Source organism: Zingiber officinale, chromosome 7A, assembly GCF_018446385.1.
Source record: "Zingiber officinale cultivar Zhangliang chromosome 7A, Zo_v1.1, whole genome shotgun sequence".
Classification (NCBI taxonomy): domain Eukaryota; kingdom Viridiplantae; phylum Streptophyta; class Magnoliopsida; order Zingiberales; family Zingiberaceae; genus Zingiber; species Zingiber officinale.
Window position 1 is genome coordinate 111,916,878 of NC_055998.1, and position 18,830 is coordinate 111,935,707.

An 18,830-nucleotide genomic window follows, 5' to 3' on the forward strand; every position below is an offset into this window, starting at 1 on the left:
ACAAGTTAGACTCAGTTTAGCATTAATTAGTTCAGCTTATGTATTAGTTCAGTTTCCTGTTGATACACATGATAGTTCCATGATTAGCTATACATGTTTAGTATTTCAGTTAGTATGTTTCCTTTGCTATTTATGAGCATGATTAGCTATACATGTTAGCTTTTCAGTTAGTTGATTTCTTTGCTATTTATAAGCATGAGTAGTTTTACATGTTAGCTTTCAGTTTTAGCATGTTCTTATTTATATACATGCATATCGAGTTTTTGTGAGTAGGATAGCACTCACTAAGCTTTTAGCTTATAGATACTATTTTCCTCCTACTGCAGATAAAGGAAAAGCTAAAGTATGAGGAAGAAGGCGACAAGGAGATGCTGTGACGGTGTGTGATGTGTGGACTATGGAGATCCTTGAGACTTAGCTAAAGAACTCACTTAGTTTAAGATTTGTTATGTTTCATTTTCTTTTCTCCTTAATGCTATGATGAAGTTGAGATTGTAATTGAGTTTATTTCCGCATTTGTAGTTTGATACCTCCTATTGTTGGAGTGATACGGTTGTTTGCCATTGCTAGAGTAGTTTCATATTTTTATTGTGCTATTATACTGCGTGGTTGTGAAAATATCTGTTCCAGCCGCCTGTGGCTGAGTATACATGTTATGTATCCCAGTTTGGGGTCACCGGTACAGGACCCCAAATCATGAAATTTGGGGTGTTACAATTCTCCCTCCCTTATAAAAAGTTCGTCCTCGAACTTAGAATAATTCTGGACATTTCTATCTCATGCTGTCTTCACATTTCCAACTAACTTCCTAGTGGCACTTCTCTGTTTCTTAGTCTCTTAACTTCTTTGTTTCTTAGTCTCTTAACTTGTCTGTCCACTATCTGTGTAGGTCTACTCTCACAGCTAGGGCCTCTTTTCATTGTAACAACCTGACCCATTTGGCGGTCCATTTGGCGGCCCATTTGGTGACCCTCGGGTCGTCATTGACATAAAGCAAGAGTTGACTCATAGAACATGCGAACAGCTTAAAGAACATCACTGTCCCTTTTGGAAATCTAATCTTCAGTAATTTTCAGTGAGAATGAATGAACCATTTCAAAATAGTTTAGGAAACTTTCCGGTATATTTGGTGGTTACGACTGACAATCTTAGTTGCAGATTGTGGCAACACTTGTGGATATTGTTCATTATTCCAATTGTGGAACTTCAGACTTATCGGCCATTGCGGATCACAAAAGAGTTCTCTGTATGCTGAGCAGCCTGTGAACTCTTCGGTGGGCGTGGATGCCAACAGGATGAGAAGTTTGGACATTGTTGATAAGAGTGTATTGCTAACTTTTCGCCAATGCCCGGCTATATAAGAATGGGTTGCCCCAGATCAAATAGAACAGAGCACTATATCAAAAAATACTAATCGACCTATGACAACCGCCGAGGCATTGGCTACGTCCTCTCCGGTGAGTGAGTAGATCCTCGCATTCGCCATAGTGGAGGTGCTTCTAATGCCCGGCTGATAAGTGGACCTTCTAGAGCGGATCGATCCGATATAATCGAGCTGGCCGCATCGAATCTCTGCTGGCCGAGGAAGACCGGTCTTGTTCGGCACCCTGGCCATGTGCCCTTCTTGTCCACATTCAAGTCCTCGCGTGCCCTTGCGACAAACCCCGGTGGAATTTCCACAAGTAGCACACTTTGGATAACCGGGTCGCTTGCTAGATGGTCCTCCTCCGGGTCACCCCGATTAAGCTGGAGTTCCCTTCCAATTAGAGCCGCGACTCATTGCTGAGTGTGAGAGTTTCCTTGGCCTTTGGACTCGAGGAGACTTGTCACGCTTGATGTCGCTCGTAGTGCTCGGTGATCGAGCACTACCACTAGTTCTTCAGTAGTTTGTGGCCTATGGATGCCACCGGCCACATTCATCGCTATTTCCGGCCTCAACATTTTGAGCATCACCGAACCTGCCTTTCGCAGGCCGACTAATTGGGACATGTACCTGCTGAATTTCTTCACGCTTCCTCAACCGATAGGTTGCCTCGAAACTCGAACTCGTCGAGTGGCGGTTGTGACCCGCGTGAAAGAACTCCTCAAGAATTCTTTTCTGTCGCCCATGTCATCGGTTCACCGGGCGCCGCTCGACTCTCTCCCACCACATGCGGCCTCCTCGTGCGTAAGGAGGCACACTTCACCTTCTCTCGCTCGCCCCGTAAGCTCCATCGTGTTTCCAAGAGCCAACGGGCTTGAGCATCCCATGGTTCGCCTGGTGCACGAGAAGTTCTCGGCTTGATTCACGCCACCGGATCGTGTGTCTCTTTGCTTCCGCTGAGCTACCGGTGCTGGTCGGATCGGTGGAACCTACAAATGCCGGGGTCGCTAGGTTAGGTTCCGGGTGACTGTGGGAGTATTCGCTTATTAGCCTTTAAGGTGGCTATCTCTTGTTGCCGTCACCTAGTCAGAATCGAGCCACTAAGGTCCGGAGGTCCGGGGAGGCACCGAATCGCCCGCTCTTTGGGGCTCAGTGGGCTCGCTTATGACGCCCTCGTGCCATTTCTAAAGACAGAGGATGTACATAACTAATCTAATCATGTTTAACTAGCTACTATAAACATGTTAGAGGCTATCACACATAGGCATGCTATAATTATTCCTAAACATGAAAGCAAGAAACATAAATAGAATAGAAGTATTCTTACTTGGAAGACGGCAAGGCCGATGTGTGATGCTCGAGAATGGGAATCGCTCGATATTAATGTATCGACCATTTTCACTCATTACTATTCTTCAGTGGTGGATTGATTATCTATTAATGCGTGATGATTGTCTTTAGAAAACCCCACCAAAAATTTTAGGGTTTTCTCAAAGATTTTAATCATACCCTAAGCAGAGTTAGTAGTCAAGTAGCGCCCACCTTTAGAGAATAGTAGTAGTGAAAATGGGTCGTTACACTCCAAATCACCTTAAGTTATTAATTCCATTAAATATTAATTCCATAATTGGTTCCAAGACTGCGTGGCAGGCACATGGCCTTCTTGGATATGGGAGCAACCACCACCGACTAGACAAAACCTTTTATAGAAAGTTAATATTTAATTTCCTAAAATAACTTTAGGTTAACCAAAAAGAACAATCAAATCACAAGGATAAATAAAACAAAATAATACAACATCGAAAAACATATTCGAAATACTAGAACGTAAGCCTCTTGTATTTGGTATTATTTCCATAAATAACTAGTATGATGCGGAAAAGGAAAAACTACTAGTTATACCTTCTAGAAAGACCTCTTGATCTTCTATCGTATTCCTCTTCTAACCTCGGACGTTGTGTGGGCAACGATCTTCTGAGATGAGAAACCACCAACCACCTTTTTCTCCTCCTAGCTAGGTTCGGCCACAAAGAAAGAAGCTTCACCAAGGAAGAAAATCAAAACACTTACCAAGCTCCAAGAGACGCTAGCTTCCTCTCCTCCTTCTTCTTCTTCTCCAAGTAGTATCCGGCCACCACAAAAGCTCCAAGGGAAGAGAAAGGTTCGGCCACCACAAGAGGAAGAGAGGGAAAGGATGGCCGGCCACACCTAGGAACAAAAGAGGGAGAGAAATAATAATGGTTGTTCTATGAAGGCACCCTCACCTCTTCTTTTATATTCCTTGGCCTAGGCAAATTAGGAATTTTAATTACAATAAAATTTCCTCAATTTCCTTGACATGATTTAATTGAGAAAAAAAAAATTTCCCCAATTGAAATCTTATGGCCGGCCACATCAATGAAATCAAATTGGACAAGTTTCAATCAACAATTAAAACTTCCTAATTTGTTTCCGAAAATTTTAAAAAATAAAATTTCTCTTCAAAATCTCTTCATGGTTGATAAAAGTAAATTTCTATAATTTTAATTTTACAACATGTGAATAATTTTTAAAGAGAAAATAAAATATCTCATCAATCTACAAATAAGGAAAGAGATCTAATCTCTTTCTTTAATCTTTTGTAGATCTTTTACAAGAGAGATATTTTAATTTTAATTCTCTTTAATAAATTATATCTCCCACATAATAAAAATTAAAATTAAAATCCTTTTAACATTTACGGCCCCACTAGCCGGGTTCAAGCTAGCCTGCCACCAATTTTATACCTAGGTCGCCCTAGCTTGGTTCCCAAGCTAGCTTGGCCGCCCCTATGTGGGTATAGAAGGTGGGTATAGGTGGTATAGTACTCTATAAATAAGAGGCTACGATAGGGACCGAGAGGAGGAATTGGTTTTGTCTCCCGATAAAATTATCCCGTGTTCGCCCTTAACACACAACTTAATTTTATCAATAATTCATTCCACTAGAGAACTATTATTGAACTACCGACAAATCCCAAATTACATTTTGGGCTCCTTCTATTATGAGTGTTAGTCTCCCTGTTTAAGATATCGAATGTCCACTAATTAAGTGAGTTACGACAACTCATTTAATTAATATCTTAGTCCAAGAGTAGTACCACTCAACCTTATCGCCATGTCTGACTAAGTCCACCCGCAGGTTTAACATGACAATCCTTATGAGCTCCTCTTGAGGACATTATCAACCTAGTATCTCTAGGAGTTTCCTTCTATAATCAACACACACTATAAGTGATACCATTTCCCAACTTATCGGGCTTATTGATTCATCGAACTAAATCTCACCCATTGATAAATTAAAGAAATAAATATCAAATATATGTGCTTGTTATTATATTAGGATTAAGAGCACACTTCCATAATAACCGAGGTCTTTGTTTCTTTATAAAGTCAGTATAAAGAAACGACCTCAAATGGTCCTACTCAATACACTCGAGTGTACTAGTGTAATTATACATCAAGATAAACTGATACCTAATTACACTACGACCTTCTAATGGTTTGTTCCTTTTTGGTCGTGAACTACTGCTTATAATTTATAAGGTACTAACATCATCTTCTGCATGTGACACCACATACTATGTTATCTACAATATAAATTAATTGAACAACTACAACTAAATGTAGACAATTTGACCAAATGTGATTCTTTATTCATAATGAATGTTTACAAAGCTTAGACTTTCAAAGTATACACTCCAACAATCTCCCACTTATACTAATGACTAAGCTGTCATATCTTCTACCATACATCTGATTCTCATTCCTCCACATGCCGATCAAAAGCTTTACGGAAGGACCTTAGTGAAAGGATCCGCGAGTTATTCACGATGCAATCTTGGCGATGACAACTTCTCCTCGCTCACGATATCTCGTGATTGGTACTTGCGCTCTATATGTTTACTTGCCTTATGAGCTCATGGTTCCTTCGAGTTTGCAACTGCATCGCTATTATCACAATAAATTGTGATAATTTTGGCAACCAGAATTACATCTAAGTCCATTAGAAAGTTCCTGAGCCATACTACTTCTTTAGCCGCCTCGGAGGCTGCTAATTCCGCTTCCATGGTTGAGTCCGATACGCATTTTTGCTTAACACTCCTCCATGAAATGGCTCCACCTCCTAAAGTAAACATATAGCCCGATGTAGACTTACTATTGTCCCCATCGATTGGAAATCAGTGTAACCCACTGGGAGTAAATCGTCTGGCTGGTAAACTAGCATATAATCTCTAGTCCTTCTCGTGTACTTTAATATATGCTTTACCGCAGTCCAATGTCCTTGTCCAGGTTACCTGATATCTACTGACCATGCCCACCGCAGCGTATATCGTGTCGTATATAGCATTGCATACATAAGGCTTCCACCAAAGCATAAGGAACTGCTTTCATGTCTTCTATCTCCTTGACGCCTTTGGAGACATCTCTTTAGATAGAGCTATTCCATGCCTAAAAGTTAGAAACCTTTCTGGAATCCCGCATGCTAAAACGAGCAAGGATTGTATCTATATATGAAGCTTGGGACAGACACAACATTCTTTTCTTGCGATCTCTTATAACTTTGATCCCAAGAATGTATGCACATTCTCCTAAGTCCTTCATATCAAATTATTTGGACAACCATACCCTTACGTCTGATAACACTTTGACATTGTTGCCAATTAACAAAATGTCATCTACGTATAGTACAAGAAATACCACCACGTTTCTGTTACACTTTTTGTATACACAAGACTCATCTGGACACTGAATAAATCCGTATGACTGGATTACTTCATTAAACTGGATGTTCTAAGATCTTGAAGCTTGCTTCAGTTCATAAATGGACCGATTGACCTTACACCCTCGATGCTCTTCGCCCTTTTCAATGAACCCTTCCGGTTGCTTCATATGTATGTTTTCTTTACGACTTCCATTAAGGAAAGCTGTCTTGACATCCATTTGCCAAATCTCATAATCCATATGAGCAAAGAATGGATAAGAGTATCCGGATAGACTTAAGCATTGCTACCGGTGAAAAGGTTTCCTCATAATCGATTCTCTTTCCGAGTGTACTTTCGCAACAAGCTGTCAGCCTAGCTGTTTCTACCTTCCCGCCTATCCCTCTTTTCCTTTTGTAGATCCACTTGCATCCAACGGCTTTTACACCATCAAGTGGTTCTACAAGCTCCTGCACCTTATTAGAGTACATAGACTCTATTTCGCATTCATCGCCTTTGCTAAGACGATCTATATCTTGAGTGTCATTATACCACATGGGATCGTGTTCATGTTTACCGGATCAAGTCCAAGACTCTCCCAAAACATGAATCTCTGTCGCCTCACAACCTCCCACTACGACGAGGTACTGTCTCCAGTCAGGTATCATGTGACACGTGTTTTCTTGTGGTACTTCATCTTGTATCGTTGGTACTAAAGTAGACGTGTCCTCTTAGTTCTTCTAAACCACTTTACTATCGGGCTTGTGATCCATTATATAGTCTTCTTCTAAAATCGGGCATTGGTGCTAACAATGACCTTCCGGTCTTTAGAAAAATAAACCACCTTCGTTCCTTTGGGATATCCTACAAACACGCCAACTTCTGCTAGATTCTAACTTATCAACATCCGGTTTCAGCACATGCTGGACTACCCCAAACCGAATATGTCTTAGACTGGGTTTCGCCATTCCACAATTCTATGGCAGAAGAAACTGATTTAGAAGGTACTAAGTTCAAAATGTGTGCTCCAAGCCAAAAGCAACAATTGAATGAACAAGGCGCAAAGAAAAAAAGAACAGTCAAAAGTCCTTGATTGTTTGTGCATCCATTTTAAAGCTGGAGAATGCAAATTTGATTGAAGATTGGAGAGAGAGGTGTAATGAAAAAGCTCGAGATGGATTGAGGAGCCTTTCTGTGAACAGTATATGGTGAGTCACATGTACAGTTACAAGATGGTCTAAATGTATACTCAAAAAGGAGAATCATATTAGTGCCATAAAAAGAAAATAACTTACTATTTATATGAGAGGTTAAATAATGTCTTCTTCAGTATGCCCCCTGATGAAATCTTGGCCTGCAGCCCTGTGAAACGAGTGGACATATTGAGTAAGGCAGAATTTCATACTTGAAGGTTAAGAAAATAGTTAGATATAAATATAAATACATAGACGAACTCAAAGATGCATGCATCAAATTAGTTTCTCGATCTGTAATGACCCAATCTTAGATCCAAAAAAAACGTCATTTTTTAAAGTCTTTTCGAGAGTTCCAAAGAACTTTAGTCCTCTTTATTAAATTTATTTTTCATGTTATAGCAGCTATAACCAAATTTCAAAATATTTCAATGAATTACAATTCATACAACACAATGAATAATATAAGCATTCACAAAGTACCTGAATAAATGCGGTCAAGCACTCGAGGAACAGCACAAAAGACTGTTGGTTTCAATTCACCAATATCTTCTACCAATAATTTGACATCCTGAATATAAATAACTTAATGTAACTGAAGGCTATTTTTAGTCAAGGTACAGTCTTGAGCTGGAAGACTTACTCCGCGCCAAAATCCTATTGAAGCCCCACAGTAAATGAACATCTCCTCAATAACTCGGTCAAATATATGTGCAAGGGGAAGATATGATATATAAACATCATCTTCATGCAACTTTAAGGATTCAAAAACAGGAGAAACAAGGTATTAGATGGAACCAAAGAAAATTGCAGGGATAATTTATAAAGTCAATTACCTGCTCATTCACAGAAAGAAGAAGTCGATCTACACCGGAGATGAGAGTAATTATGTTCTTGTTTGATATCAATACACCCTTGGGGTCACCGGTTGTGCCACTGGTATACATAATTGTGCATATATCATCCATCTTCTTTACAGGAAGATCAAATTGTGTATCACATCCCTGTATGTAGCAGCCATAAATAGCAAGGTTCTTAAGTCTATATTGAACGTACATCTAAAAAACATAGACAAGAACATGACATCTAACAAACATAGATAAGAACATGAGAAATTTGATTTAAATATACCACATCAATGAGAGAATAAATGTTCCTCAATGAAAAGTGACTGAGTCAATATGAGCAGAAAGTAAATAAAACATTTTACAACAAATGATTGTATGATCTCTTTTCCTACTATAAATAATCTTTAATAATGTCACACAAATAAATAAAAAGCTATTAAAACTACAGAAAAAGCTACAAATAATCTAGAGATATGAGGTAAACAAGCAATTTCAATGATAGATAATGATACCACATTGGAAGAATATTATAAATTGAAGTTAGGAAGGTGCATGGCTGACAAGCTGAGAAGTATTCATTATCATGCATCAGCTATTTAGCATTAATTAATCAAAGAAAATAACAAATACTAATAATGAACATATGACATAATGCCCATAAGACCATAACAGCCAGTAATATAGATAATTAAGACTTTTGCTTTGTCAAAAGACAAGAGTCGTCTGTGAAACAAATTCATTGAAAATGATCCATAAATAGGGAAATTAAATCCTTCATGTGAGGAAGAAAATCATTAGAAGATCTGTGATAAACCGCAAGTACGAGTCAAACTCAACTTACCAAGCACAAGAACTCATCCCATTCAAATATTGCCAAGCCAGAGTTTTCAACTTCTTCTTTTTCTTTAGGGGTGACCTTACCAAAGCTAACAATTGCTGAGAAGAATCAATAACCTAATCAACACAATGTATCAAAACCTTAATTGTGAAACTAGTTTGGTAAACCATCTTACTTTTCAAAAATTTGGAGGAATTATGAAGAGTTTTCAGCACCTGGAAAATTGATCACTGGGATTTCAGTAGTGAGTTCAAGTGCACATAATACAGCAAATTTCTAGTTAATAACTCGTGATATACGCCATTCGCAAGGCAACTTCATGGAATACATAAAGGTAAATCCTTGACTATTGGGTTAGCAGGCTTAATAGAAAAATGAAATCTAGCACTTTGAATGATTACATAGAAAAATGACCAAAAAATGATAATATCATTAATAAGGGATTGACATGAAATGCAAATCAATGATACTACAATAAATTAGGTATAGGTATAACTTCTGAGCCAAGAAACAATATAATTAGGTGATCTTCAAAATAGTTAGCATATTAGGCCTTCTTCATTTACGTATTTACACTGACAATACTGGATCTCAGATTCATGAGTGTGAAATATCGTAAATTTTATCATGCAGCGCAAAATTGCTTCATAAGTTAACACAATGTAGAAGTACCTCTGCTATCTTCTTTTCTTCTACAAAAGCAATCTGAACCTCTGCATGGCATAAAATAAATTCTACTGCACCAGCACCTTTGACCAACACAAGATACAAGGAATATTATAAATACAAATTTCATTAAACAGCTAATACTCATAGTGTGTGCTTCAATCAACATTATAACATATCTAAAACACTAGCTTTAGTGACCAACTGTGAAATCTATTGCAAAAGGAGTCATACTTACCAAGTGTGTCGTACAAAGGAACACAGTAAATTCCATGAGCATTGCAAGCCTACAATTTTAAACATGACATAAAATAAAAATAAATTTCAATAAGCTTATGAAGCTATTCCTGTTCACAATAACATTGTCATTTATTAGAAATGGAGCTCTGTCTAGAACACATATACCAAAATGTTTTTGCAACGATCAAAGCGCATGAAGGCTAAGTTACAATAGAAGCATTTCAGAAGATTATAGCTGACTGTTAACATCAGTTATACTAAAATTATACAACAATTTTACCTCCATACTAATAACCCACTCAGAAGAATTAGCACCATATATACCACAACGACCACCCTGTTCAAGAGATGGAAATGTCGCATGGTGAATTCGAGCAATTTTCGTAATCAAATCAATGTAATCATACCAACAATTCCAAGTGTAAACTAAAGTTGATAAACAACTTCTCAAAAAATGCAATCATGCAGATTTGTACTGTGTCAACAATTTGGTGCATAATACAGGAAAAAGCTTTGTAGCATCTTGCATAAACCATTGTCACTATGTGTTCATCCCATGAAGAGGCACCAAATGGAAAAAAGACCGATTGGATATACTGATGTTGCTTGTGCAGCTTCTTGTAAACAAGGAAAATATCATTTTGTTTGGAGCTCATGATCAACTAATTTGACTTTGTTAATAAAGCTCTTATGATGAAATTACTTTTTCTGAGGGGGCATCGGGAAAATTACTTTAAGTAAAAATAATAATAAACGCCAATGATTAGAAAAATGAGTATATTTATAATGATATAAAAATAAATATAAAATATTATTATAGAATTTTAAATAATAAAATTATAAAATGAAATAATATAACAGAGTTATGTTTATATTTATATAAATAATTTGATATTAAAATATTAAGTTATCATAATAAGATTTATTCGATATTAATATTATAAAATTATTAAATAATGTCCAAGAATAAAAAATAATCTCGTGCGCTCTAACCTGCTCGATCCCACAGCTCCTGATGGAAGCCCCGAGTTTGATGACAGTGTCATACACCTCTTTATAAGTCATCCAGACATACTTACCCGCCTGCAAACGAAACAGAGCAAAAGCTAGCCATGACAAATTAAAACAATCGACACACTTGAAGTAACAAATGAGCGCCCAACCTTCCCATTCACGACCTCGCGACGGCCAAGCATGTTGTTCCCGGGAAATTTCTCAGCAGACAAGCTAAATTAATAGAATAAAGAAGACACAATTACCCCAATCAATCTCGCCAGCTAGCACCTTAACTTTATGCCCCCAAAATTAGTTTTTTTTGGGCAAGAAACGAATCGAGAAGGATCAGCAATCAAGGACGACGGCGTACCGGAAGATGTCCCAGCAGCAGTGGATGCCGGGGACGGGCGGGGGGAAGCCCTCCTTGGCGAAGGCACTGCGGTAGGCGGGTCCGACGGAGGGGCGGCCATCGACCGCCTCCCGCCCCCCCTCCACCTTCACCAGGTGCTTCATCTCGCGGCCGCCTTCCATCGATTCCTCACTGCTCCTCCCGCACTATCCCGATCCCTACTCTCAAATTAAAATCGAAGAACCTGAAGGTGACGAGGCTATTTATGGGAGGGGGAGGATTAGCATTTAGCAGACGTGAACTGTAGAAGCGATGGATGGGTGGGTGGAGGTGGATGGGATTTGCGTTGGTTAGGAGGATGAGCCGAGAGATTTGGCGTTTTGTCACTCGATTTTCTCAGCAAAGTTTGATTCTTTGGGTGGCTGAATGCGTGAGTTGGTGTCTCGCTCACGTCGGAGAAGTCGAACCTACTTTGAGTGCTGCATGCTTTTGATATTCTTATTATTTTTTTATTTTTTAAAATAATTTTTTAATGTTCTATATAAAATCAACTTACACGCATATATAATATAATAAATTTTAACTATAATAATAAAAGCGCTGACATCATTGCACAGCTACACGGCATGACTCGATCACTTAATTACGATGATTTCTTAATTTAAACAGTTCCCAAATTCAACCAATTCTAAACAAATCGGTTTTAAAATTTTAAACTTCGCCACGTGTAGACAGCAGGACATGGTAGGCATCCATTACCAAAGCCCGATCACGGTCAGTCTGACGAAGCCGGCATTACTTGTGCCAAACTGGGCCGGCTCATAAGCCCATAATTAATCACTGTGATTGTATTAATCAAATGTATATAAAAATAAAAAAAAATTAAATCGTTCTATATTTTACACCGACAATATTGTCCCTAACAATTAACAAATGGAAGATCGATATAACAAACAATATTGTCGTGTATATGTATCAAACATTTAACCTTTGGTACAAAATCTTTTAAATTCGGCTTTAATTATACGGATTTGACTCCTTATCGACTGCATGGATTGAGCCGATTACTTTGATTTTACATTTAATCGAGGTAAAAAAAATGTTCCAATAAATATGAGCCCTTATTGCTCCGTGTAATGGGTCAATTGACTCTTGATTACTTTTGTCCACGGTGGCACTGTTTGAGTAGATCGTGAAACTAAAAATCTTGGACAGATAAAATATGCAATAATTACGATTTTAAATTAATTCGAGCCCAACGTAGTTCGTTATCTAAAATCCGATTAAAAAAATAAAATTTTCATTCTAAATATTATGCTCGTATTTGGAATTTATGATATTAATTAAAGCGGAAAACGGCAAATTAATGAAATTAGCCACTCCACGCCCTTTTTCCCAGCAGTTGACCGGCGACGACCCCAACTACCGTCCACCCCGCACCACCGCTACCTCCGCCGCCCGATTCTTTGTCGCCGTGGTCGTCTTCGACTCATGGCCGTACTTTATCCACCGCTACATGCACCACAACAAGGTCCTCTACAGGAGCTTCCACTCGTGGCACCACGGCATCGCAGCCCCCTACGCCCTCGCGGAGCAGTACAAGTGTGCAACTACCCCCATCGACGGCGTGCTCACGGGAACTGTGTCCGGCGCGCTAGCATACTTCGTGTCAGGGATGTCTCCGGTGACGGCGTTCGGGAACAACGCAGCGTACTTACCACGAGGTGCATCACCGGCGGTGCGGTGCGGGGAGATCGCATAATTTGGCGCAGCGCGTGGGACAGGATTATGGGCACATATTTGCCGTATGTGGTCGTGAAGAGGGAGGACGGGACAGGAGTCAGAGTGATTGAGGAGAAGTGATTAATTTGAGACAAAGGTTTTTAGTATTTTCTGATGAACTCTGTCTCAAATTCAATATTCAAGTCTGGATTTCTTAGTTTCTTACGATGATTTTCTCAATTGAATCTGCTTTCAAGCTTGTTAATGGCCTGAAAATTATTGTCCATATTTAGAAGGATGACTATTCACTGTCAGCAACAGCATCTTTCCGAACTGAACGGTCCTTCGTTCGTCGCCTTCACGGCGCCGAACAGATCGAGATATATGCGCGCAGAGAGCGTGGTAATCTCCGCCCATTGTTGCACACCGGCACACGCCCTCTAGTTAAACCTCTCTGCTCGCTCCCCGAGGGTGTCGCCTGGCCTCTGCCATCTTCTTAATTATCCTCCCTTGGAGTTCCTTATTCTGTTCCTTGCTCGGCGATTTGCTATTATGGAAGGGCCGAAATTGGTCGCAATCCCATAACGTTGACGTTTTTATTTAGGCATTTGATATAACCTGCCAGGAAAGCGAAAGCTAGGATCTTCCGTTGCGTTCGTAGCCAAAGCTCACGGCGAACGAGCAAAGGTGAGGAACCGTGCAGATGGAATGGAAATGGCTGGGAAAGTTGGGGTCGGCGGCCGTGCTTGGATTAGTTTGCCTCTTGGTATCATTAGCGGTGGTGTCGTCGGAGCGGAGCATTGGAATTGAGGGGTTGAGGGGGACAAAGAGTACTGTTCAGGAAGAGGATATTGAATCTAATTATATTGCAAACTCGCTTGTTTTTCTATGGCAGACTGATAGAAATTCTTACAAACCTGTTTGGCCGGTAAACTTTCTGCATTCTTTCTCTGGTTGGTTGTTCGCATGCGATCGATCAAGTTTTGTGATTAATGAAGGCTTTTCCCCTCACTTTTTGGCGATAGCCCATGGAATTCGGGTGGAAAATTGCGGTGGGTTCCATGATTGGGTTCTTTGGAGCAGCGTTTGGTAGTGTCGGGGGAGTTGGTGGGGGTGGAATTTTCGTGCCCATGCTCGCTCTCATCGTTGGTTTTGATCCCAAGTCTGCTACAGCAATCTCAAAGTGTAAGGAAATTTACCCCCCAAATTCATGTATTTTGGATTTCTATGCATTCCTTTTGTTTCATTGTTAATCGATGTGTTTTTGTGGCGTGTGTTTTTTTATGCCACTGAGGCCGAGCTATTGTATGGTTACGTTACAAGATGAACTCATTCTTGAGTAATGAAATCTTAATGTTCATGGGCAGGCATGATTATGGGTGCAGCTGGTTCTACTGTTTACTACAACCTTAAGTTGAGGCATCCATCTTTACATATGCCCGTCATTGACTATGATCTAGCTTTGCTCATTCAACCCATGCTTATGCTAGGGATCAGCGTCGGCGTCATTTTTAATGTTGTCTTTCCTGATTGGATGGTCACCGTCCTCCTAATTGTCCTATTTATCGGTAATTTATCATTCAATGTGGATGATCATTCTCTTCAGTTAAAGATGAAAGATCGTTCCTGATGTCCTTTGGCTGGAACAATTTAGGGACCTCGACCAAGGCTTTCATGAAAGGTGTTGACACATGGAAACTGGAGACAATTCTTAAAAGGGTAAGATCCTTTTAATTCTCAATCAATATTGTGCAACTCATTAACTCTCATCTGTTTGTTGATTATTTCAGGAGGCTGCTAAACGCTTGGTACCCAGTGGTAAGGATACATAAATGTTGATACAATGTTCTTTGGTTTTGAAGGCAGGTTGCTCAATATGAAAATCATCTTTGTTGAAGAGTGCGAAGACATCGAGTATGAACCTCTTCCTATGACTCCTACTAACAATGAACAAAAAGGTGCAGCAGTGACAACAGAACTGGAGGTAGTGTGCCAGCACATTTGTGAAATCCATGCTTCCATCTTCCAAATTGGCTTTCCCTAACTCTAACATACTGGACTTCATGTCTCTAAATTCAGGTTTCACTTCTTCAAAATATATACTGGAAGGAGCTCGGCCTGCTTGTGTTTGTATGGATGTCATTTCTTGCACTACAAATTGCAAAGGTTAGAGACTTGCGGCATGGTCTACAGGACTTTTTTTTTAACTCTAAAGCTAGGTGACTGAAGCCACTTTTCCTTTTCCCCAGAACTCTACAGCTACATGTTCCACATGGTATTGGATATTAAACTTCCTACAGGTATGATGGATTTTCCTTTTTACTCTTTCCCTCTAGTTATTTGGAATTTGTGATATTTACGATATTATTTCTCTATGTTCTGGCAGATACCCATCTCAATCTCAGTTACTTTGTATGAAGGAATTGGTTTGTACAGAGGGGAAAGAGTGATTGCCTCCACGGGAGTTCAAGGTTCAAACTTAAAAGTAAGCCAATTGTTGGTATACTGCTTTTCCGGAGTAATTGGCGGTATAGTAGGCGGACTACTTGGTCTAGGAGGTGGCTTTATTTTGGGTCCATTATTCTTGGAACTCGGCATCCCTCCTCAGGTGATTTACTATCACCTTCATTGTTTTTATTAATGATTAGCTTTATGAGATATGAAATCACAAGTAAAAGAACAATTTTAGACAATAAAAAGAGGGCATTACGCTTATATATAGTAGGATTGTAAACAAGTAAATCAGAGTTAAGCTTGATTTTGTTCAAATATATGTTGGTTTATCTTTTTGAGCTTGTTTAAATTTGTTTATTGAAATAATTTATCAGGCTATCTTAGCTTGAGTTTTTACAGAGCTCAACTAGGGAGATTGTTATTACCATAATCTAGTTGCACAATTTATTCAATAAATATAACATTAGTACTCATTTTTAGCATATTATAGAGAACTAGCTTCTCAACCCCTTATAGAGGATTTTGTTCAGTTGCAGCCCTAATATATAGCCATACCACAACATTATACCTAATGGCTAAACAAATCATGCGGAATTCAATTCCCTTTACTGCACTTGAAGCAATCATTTTCCAATTAACATTTCATTTGTTTATATTTCCTTTCAGTCTTGTTCATCTCTACTGCAGTAGAATTCAATTCAGCAGGCTTCTTTAATTTTCAAATTGTCAATTCCCTTAACCGCACTTGAAGCAATCATTTTCCAATTAACATTTCATTTGTTTATATATCATTTCAGTCTTGTTCATCTCTACTGCAGTAGAATTCAATTCAGCAGGCTTCTTTAATTTTCAAATTGTGCTTAGAATTATTTCCTTCAATCTCATTTCTGAAATAAACTGGTCATATAAATAAATGACATACTGATAAGAATGATTGCAAGAGGAAAACATGTGTCACTTTCTTAGAAATGCACAAGCAATTCCTTAATGCTAATGCTATCTGAGTGAACGCTCTTGTTCACTTATATCAGTTAGTCAAGGAAAAAAAGGGGAAAAAAGAAAGCAACTCCTTAGTATTTTAGGTTTTTAGACATACCACAGAATACTTCATATTCGATCTTCAATGAAACCTGACTATGAAAACTTTACAGGTTTCTAGTGCAACAGCAACTTTTGCCATGACTTTCTCCTCATCCATGTCGGTCGTTGAATACTACCTTCTAAAACGTTTTCCAGTCCCATATGGTACTATGACTCAGAATTATGCTGTTGAATCTGTCAAACATTTATGAAATATGTGAATGAGCTCCACTGAAAAAAAAAATGCTTATGATTATGCAGCTGCCTACTTTCTCCTTGTGGCCACAGTTGCTGCCTTTGTGGGGCAACATGTAGTCAGGAGACTGGTTCTTTTAATCGGGAGGGCGTCTCTTATCATCTTCATTCTCGCTTCAACAATCTTTATTAGTGCCATCACTTTAGGTGAGTGAAAAATAGAGGTTTTGTTTATGCTGAACTTATTTATCGATCAAACTAAGCATATATACTGATGCACAACTTGACACACTTGTTATGCATATATTCTTATTATGTTTTACAGACAAATCATTTTGTTCGTGCTGATGTCTGTCTCTGTTTACTCCAGGTGGTTTTGGTATTATCAACATGATCCAAAAAATCAAGCATAATGAGTACATGGGTTTTGAGGACCTTTGCAAATACGATGCATGAAATGTACATATGTTCAATGACTTTGTTTTTTGTTAAATTTGTAGCTTTTAATCTCCTATTAGGAGGCAAAGGCTCTAGCTTAGTAAGAATTGGACACTATTTTATTGGAGTAGGAAATAGTCGCTGGTAAATATTCTTCTTGGATATTATGCTTCTGTAGGGTTGTATTGGATTCAATACATTTATATTTGATTGTCGTATCAATATCTTCGCCATGGAGTGGGTAATTGTAATGACATTCTATTGAGTATATATCAAGTATCATTTAAGCAGCAAAGTTTGTGGGAGATTTGTTTATATATTTGATCCTGACTGATAATCGAGGCGATAGATGTTGGGGGACGTGGCGTTCCTGTTAATCGTGCATGGACTCCGAGCTAGAGGGACCTGCAACCACAACAGCGTCAGTGCCAAGCCAAGGAGGAGTTCTCCGGCGATGACCCTCTGACGCTCAAGTCAGTCATCGGCGATGTGGAAGCGGAGTAACAGAAACAGAGTAACAGTAGGGCTACAGTAAAGTTTTTCATACCTCCGTTGAAGCTTGGAGCCCTTTATATAGGGCTCCGGGGGCACGCGTGCATACTCCTCGAGACGTGCACACTTTTCAAAACTTTTCCTGAAAAGACTTGTCAGGAAAGTGTCTCTAACACTATACCTTAAAGACCCGAGCATATCTCTGACGTGACAATGGAAGCTTCCGTCGTACGATCCACTGCCTGACCTTGTTGCCGACTATGTCGTCTGTCAGTGGCACAGACTCCCATAAGGATATCGCAGATCCTCCTTTTGTCCGTTACTGGCTGACCGGGTGAGTCGTTCGGCCAACCATCGGCCATCTGGACGCTACCGTTCTTGGGCCGAGCGGGATGTCCGCTCGAATAACATCCCACTGTCCGAGCTCCGCTTTGAATGTAATCTGCTCGGTCGTGGCTCTGCTTGGCTGGTTTCGAGATTTGATGTAAGCTCGAGCAGGTTGGCCGCTCGGCGTGTGCCTCACCGGCACACTTCTCTGAGCGTCAGAAGCTCGGTATGTGGCCGAGCTATGATGATGTTGGGTCGGGCCTTCTCTATCCCGGTCGAGCGAGTGGGCCGCCCGACCGGTCGGTGGTATAAGGTCATTGACCGCCTTGACTTTGACATCCATCGTGGCAATGACCCTCCACTGGGTGGGCCCCTCATTACTGCATCACATGTCTTCCCCTCAAGTCTAATCGAAGGAGGCTGCAAGTCCGACTGACTAGACAGAAGAAGTCTTGGGATCAATTGGCCAATCGGCCATGATACTGGATGGACTTCGGTCGGTCTGCCGAAGAGTGTCGGTCGGTCATAGGACCGATCCTTGAAGCCGATCGGAGCTTCACATGTTTGTACTTGGGCTTTCTCCTTCGGTGTCTTCGAATGCATGCGGTCAACGCTGGCGTCACCTGAATCTCTTGGGAATTCGTGCAAATTACCCCCATTAAGTCCAAGCACGCGCCCACGCCTGTTAATGGCGTTCATTAAATGCGGACCAATGGGGAAATGCCATGTGTCACCGCCGTAGTCACAGCATGTCCGAAGTAACAGGCACTGATGTGACGCCCGACAGTTTGAATTCTACGGCTGGATTTGTGCCCCGGTTCCCATAACCTAGATCGGACGGCTCCGCTCAACCGAGCCAGAGGTTTATAACCTCACATAGCCACCGTCGTCTCCACCTTCGCGTTTTGT

General features: G+C 39.9%; 3 protein-coding genes across 3 annotated transcripts; 2 read left to right on the forward strand and 1 right to left on the reverse strand.

Annotated features, from left to right (window-relative positions):
- Positions 1-7,140: 7,140 nt before the first annotated feature.
- On the reverse strand, positions 7,141-11,566 carry LOC122002014 (long chain acyl-CoA synthetase 4-like). The gene is made up of 12 exons (XM_042557036.1): positions 11,235-11,566; positions 11,032-11,095; positions 10,862-10,951; positions 10,149-10,205; positions 9,867-9,915; positions 9,635-9,711; positions 9,138-9,177; positions 8,966-9,060; positions 8,113-8,280; positions 7,920-8,030; positions 7,760-7,847; positions 7,141-7,445 (listed from the first exon to the last, which is right to left on the reverse strand). The coding sequence occupies exons 1-12, from the start codon at positions 11,393-11,395 to the stop codon at positions 7,378-7,380; spliced, it is 1,068 nt and encodes a 355-aa protein (XP_042412970.1). The 5' UTR covers positions 11,396-11,566; the 3' UTR covers positions 7,141-7,377.
- A 1,013-nt stretch (positions 11,567-12,579) lies between these two features.
- LOC121999612 (very-long-chain aldehyde decarbonylase GL1-9-like) lies at positions 12,580-12,975 on the forward strand. The gene has a single exon (XM_042554271.1). The coding sequence runs from the start codon at positions 12,580-12,582 to the stop codon at positions 12,973-12,975; it is 396 nt and encodes a 131-aa protein (XP_042410205.1).
- A 645-nt stretch (positions 12,976-13,620) lies between these two features.
- On the forward strand, positions 13,621-17,386 carry LOC122002015 (sulfite exporter TauE/SafE family protein 3-like). Its single transcript, XM_042557038.1, has 12 exons — positions 13,621-13,863; positions 13,961-14,120; positions 14,303-14,503; positions 14,590-14,654; positions 14,726-14,753; positions 14,834-14,919; positions 15,015-15,101; positions 15,185-15,235; positions 15,322-15,543; positions 16,541-16,634; positions 16,731-16,871; positions 17,035-17,386. The coding sequence occupies exons 1-12, from the start codon at positions 13,639-13,641 to the stop codon at positions 17,118-17,120; spliced, it is 1,446 nt and encodes a 481-aa protein (XP_042412972.1). The 5' UTR covers positions 13,621-13,638; the 3' UTR covers positions 17,121-17,386.
- Positions 17,387-18,830: the final 1,444 nt, after the last annotated feature.

What these genes read in the sequence shown, in the direction of transcription:
- LOC122002014 (XM_042557036.1), bottom strand. Translation starts at nt 11,395, where the DNA reads ATGGAAGGCGGCCGCGAGATGAAGCACCTGGTGAAGGTGGAGGGGGGG. An exon ending in TCCTTTGTACGACACACTTG is followed by an intron (nt 9,712 to 9,866) that starts GTAAGTATGACT and finishes TGTTGGTCAAAG; the next exon opens with GTGCTGGTGCAGTAGAATTT. An exon ending in GGGATGAGTTCTTGTGCTTG is followed by an intron (nt 8,281 to 8,965) that starts GTAAGTTGAGTT and finishes TGCTACATACAG; the next exon opens with GGATGTGATACACAATTTGA.
- LOC121999612 (XM_042554271.1), top strand. Translation starts at nt 12,580, where the DNA reads ATGAAATTAGCCACTCCACGCCCTTTTTCCCAGCAGTTGACCGGCGAC.
- LOC122002015 (XM_042557038.1), top strand. Translation starts at nt 13,639, where the DNA reads ATGGAATGGAAATGGCTGGGAAAGTTGGGGTCGGCGGCCGTGCTTGGA. An exon ending in TTGCACTACAAATTGCAAAG is followed by an intron (nt 15,102 to 15,184) that starts GTTAGAGACTTG and finishes CCTTTTCCCCAG; the next exon opens with AACTCTACAGCTACATGTTC. An exon ending in TATTAGTGCCATCACTTTAG is followed by an intron (nt 16,872 to 17,034) that starts GTGAGTGAAAAA and finishes TGTTTACTCCAG; the next exon opens with GTGGTTTTGGTATTATCAAC.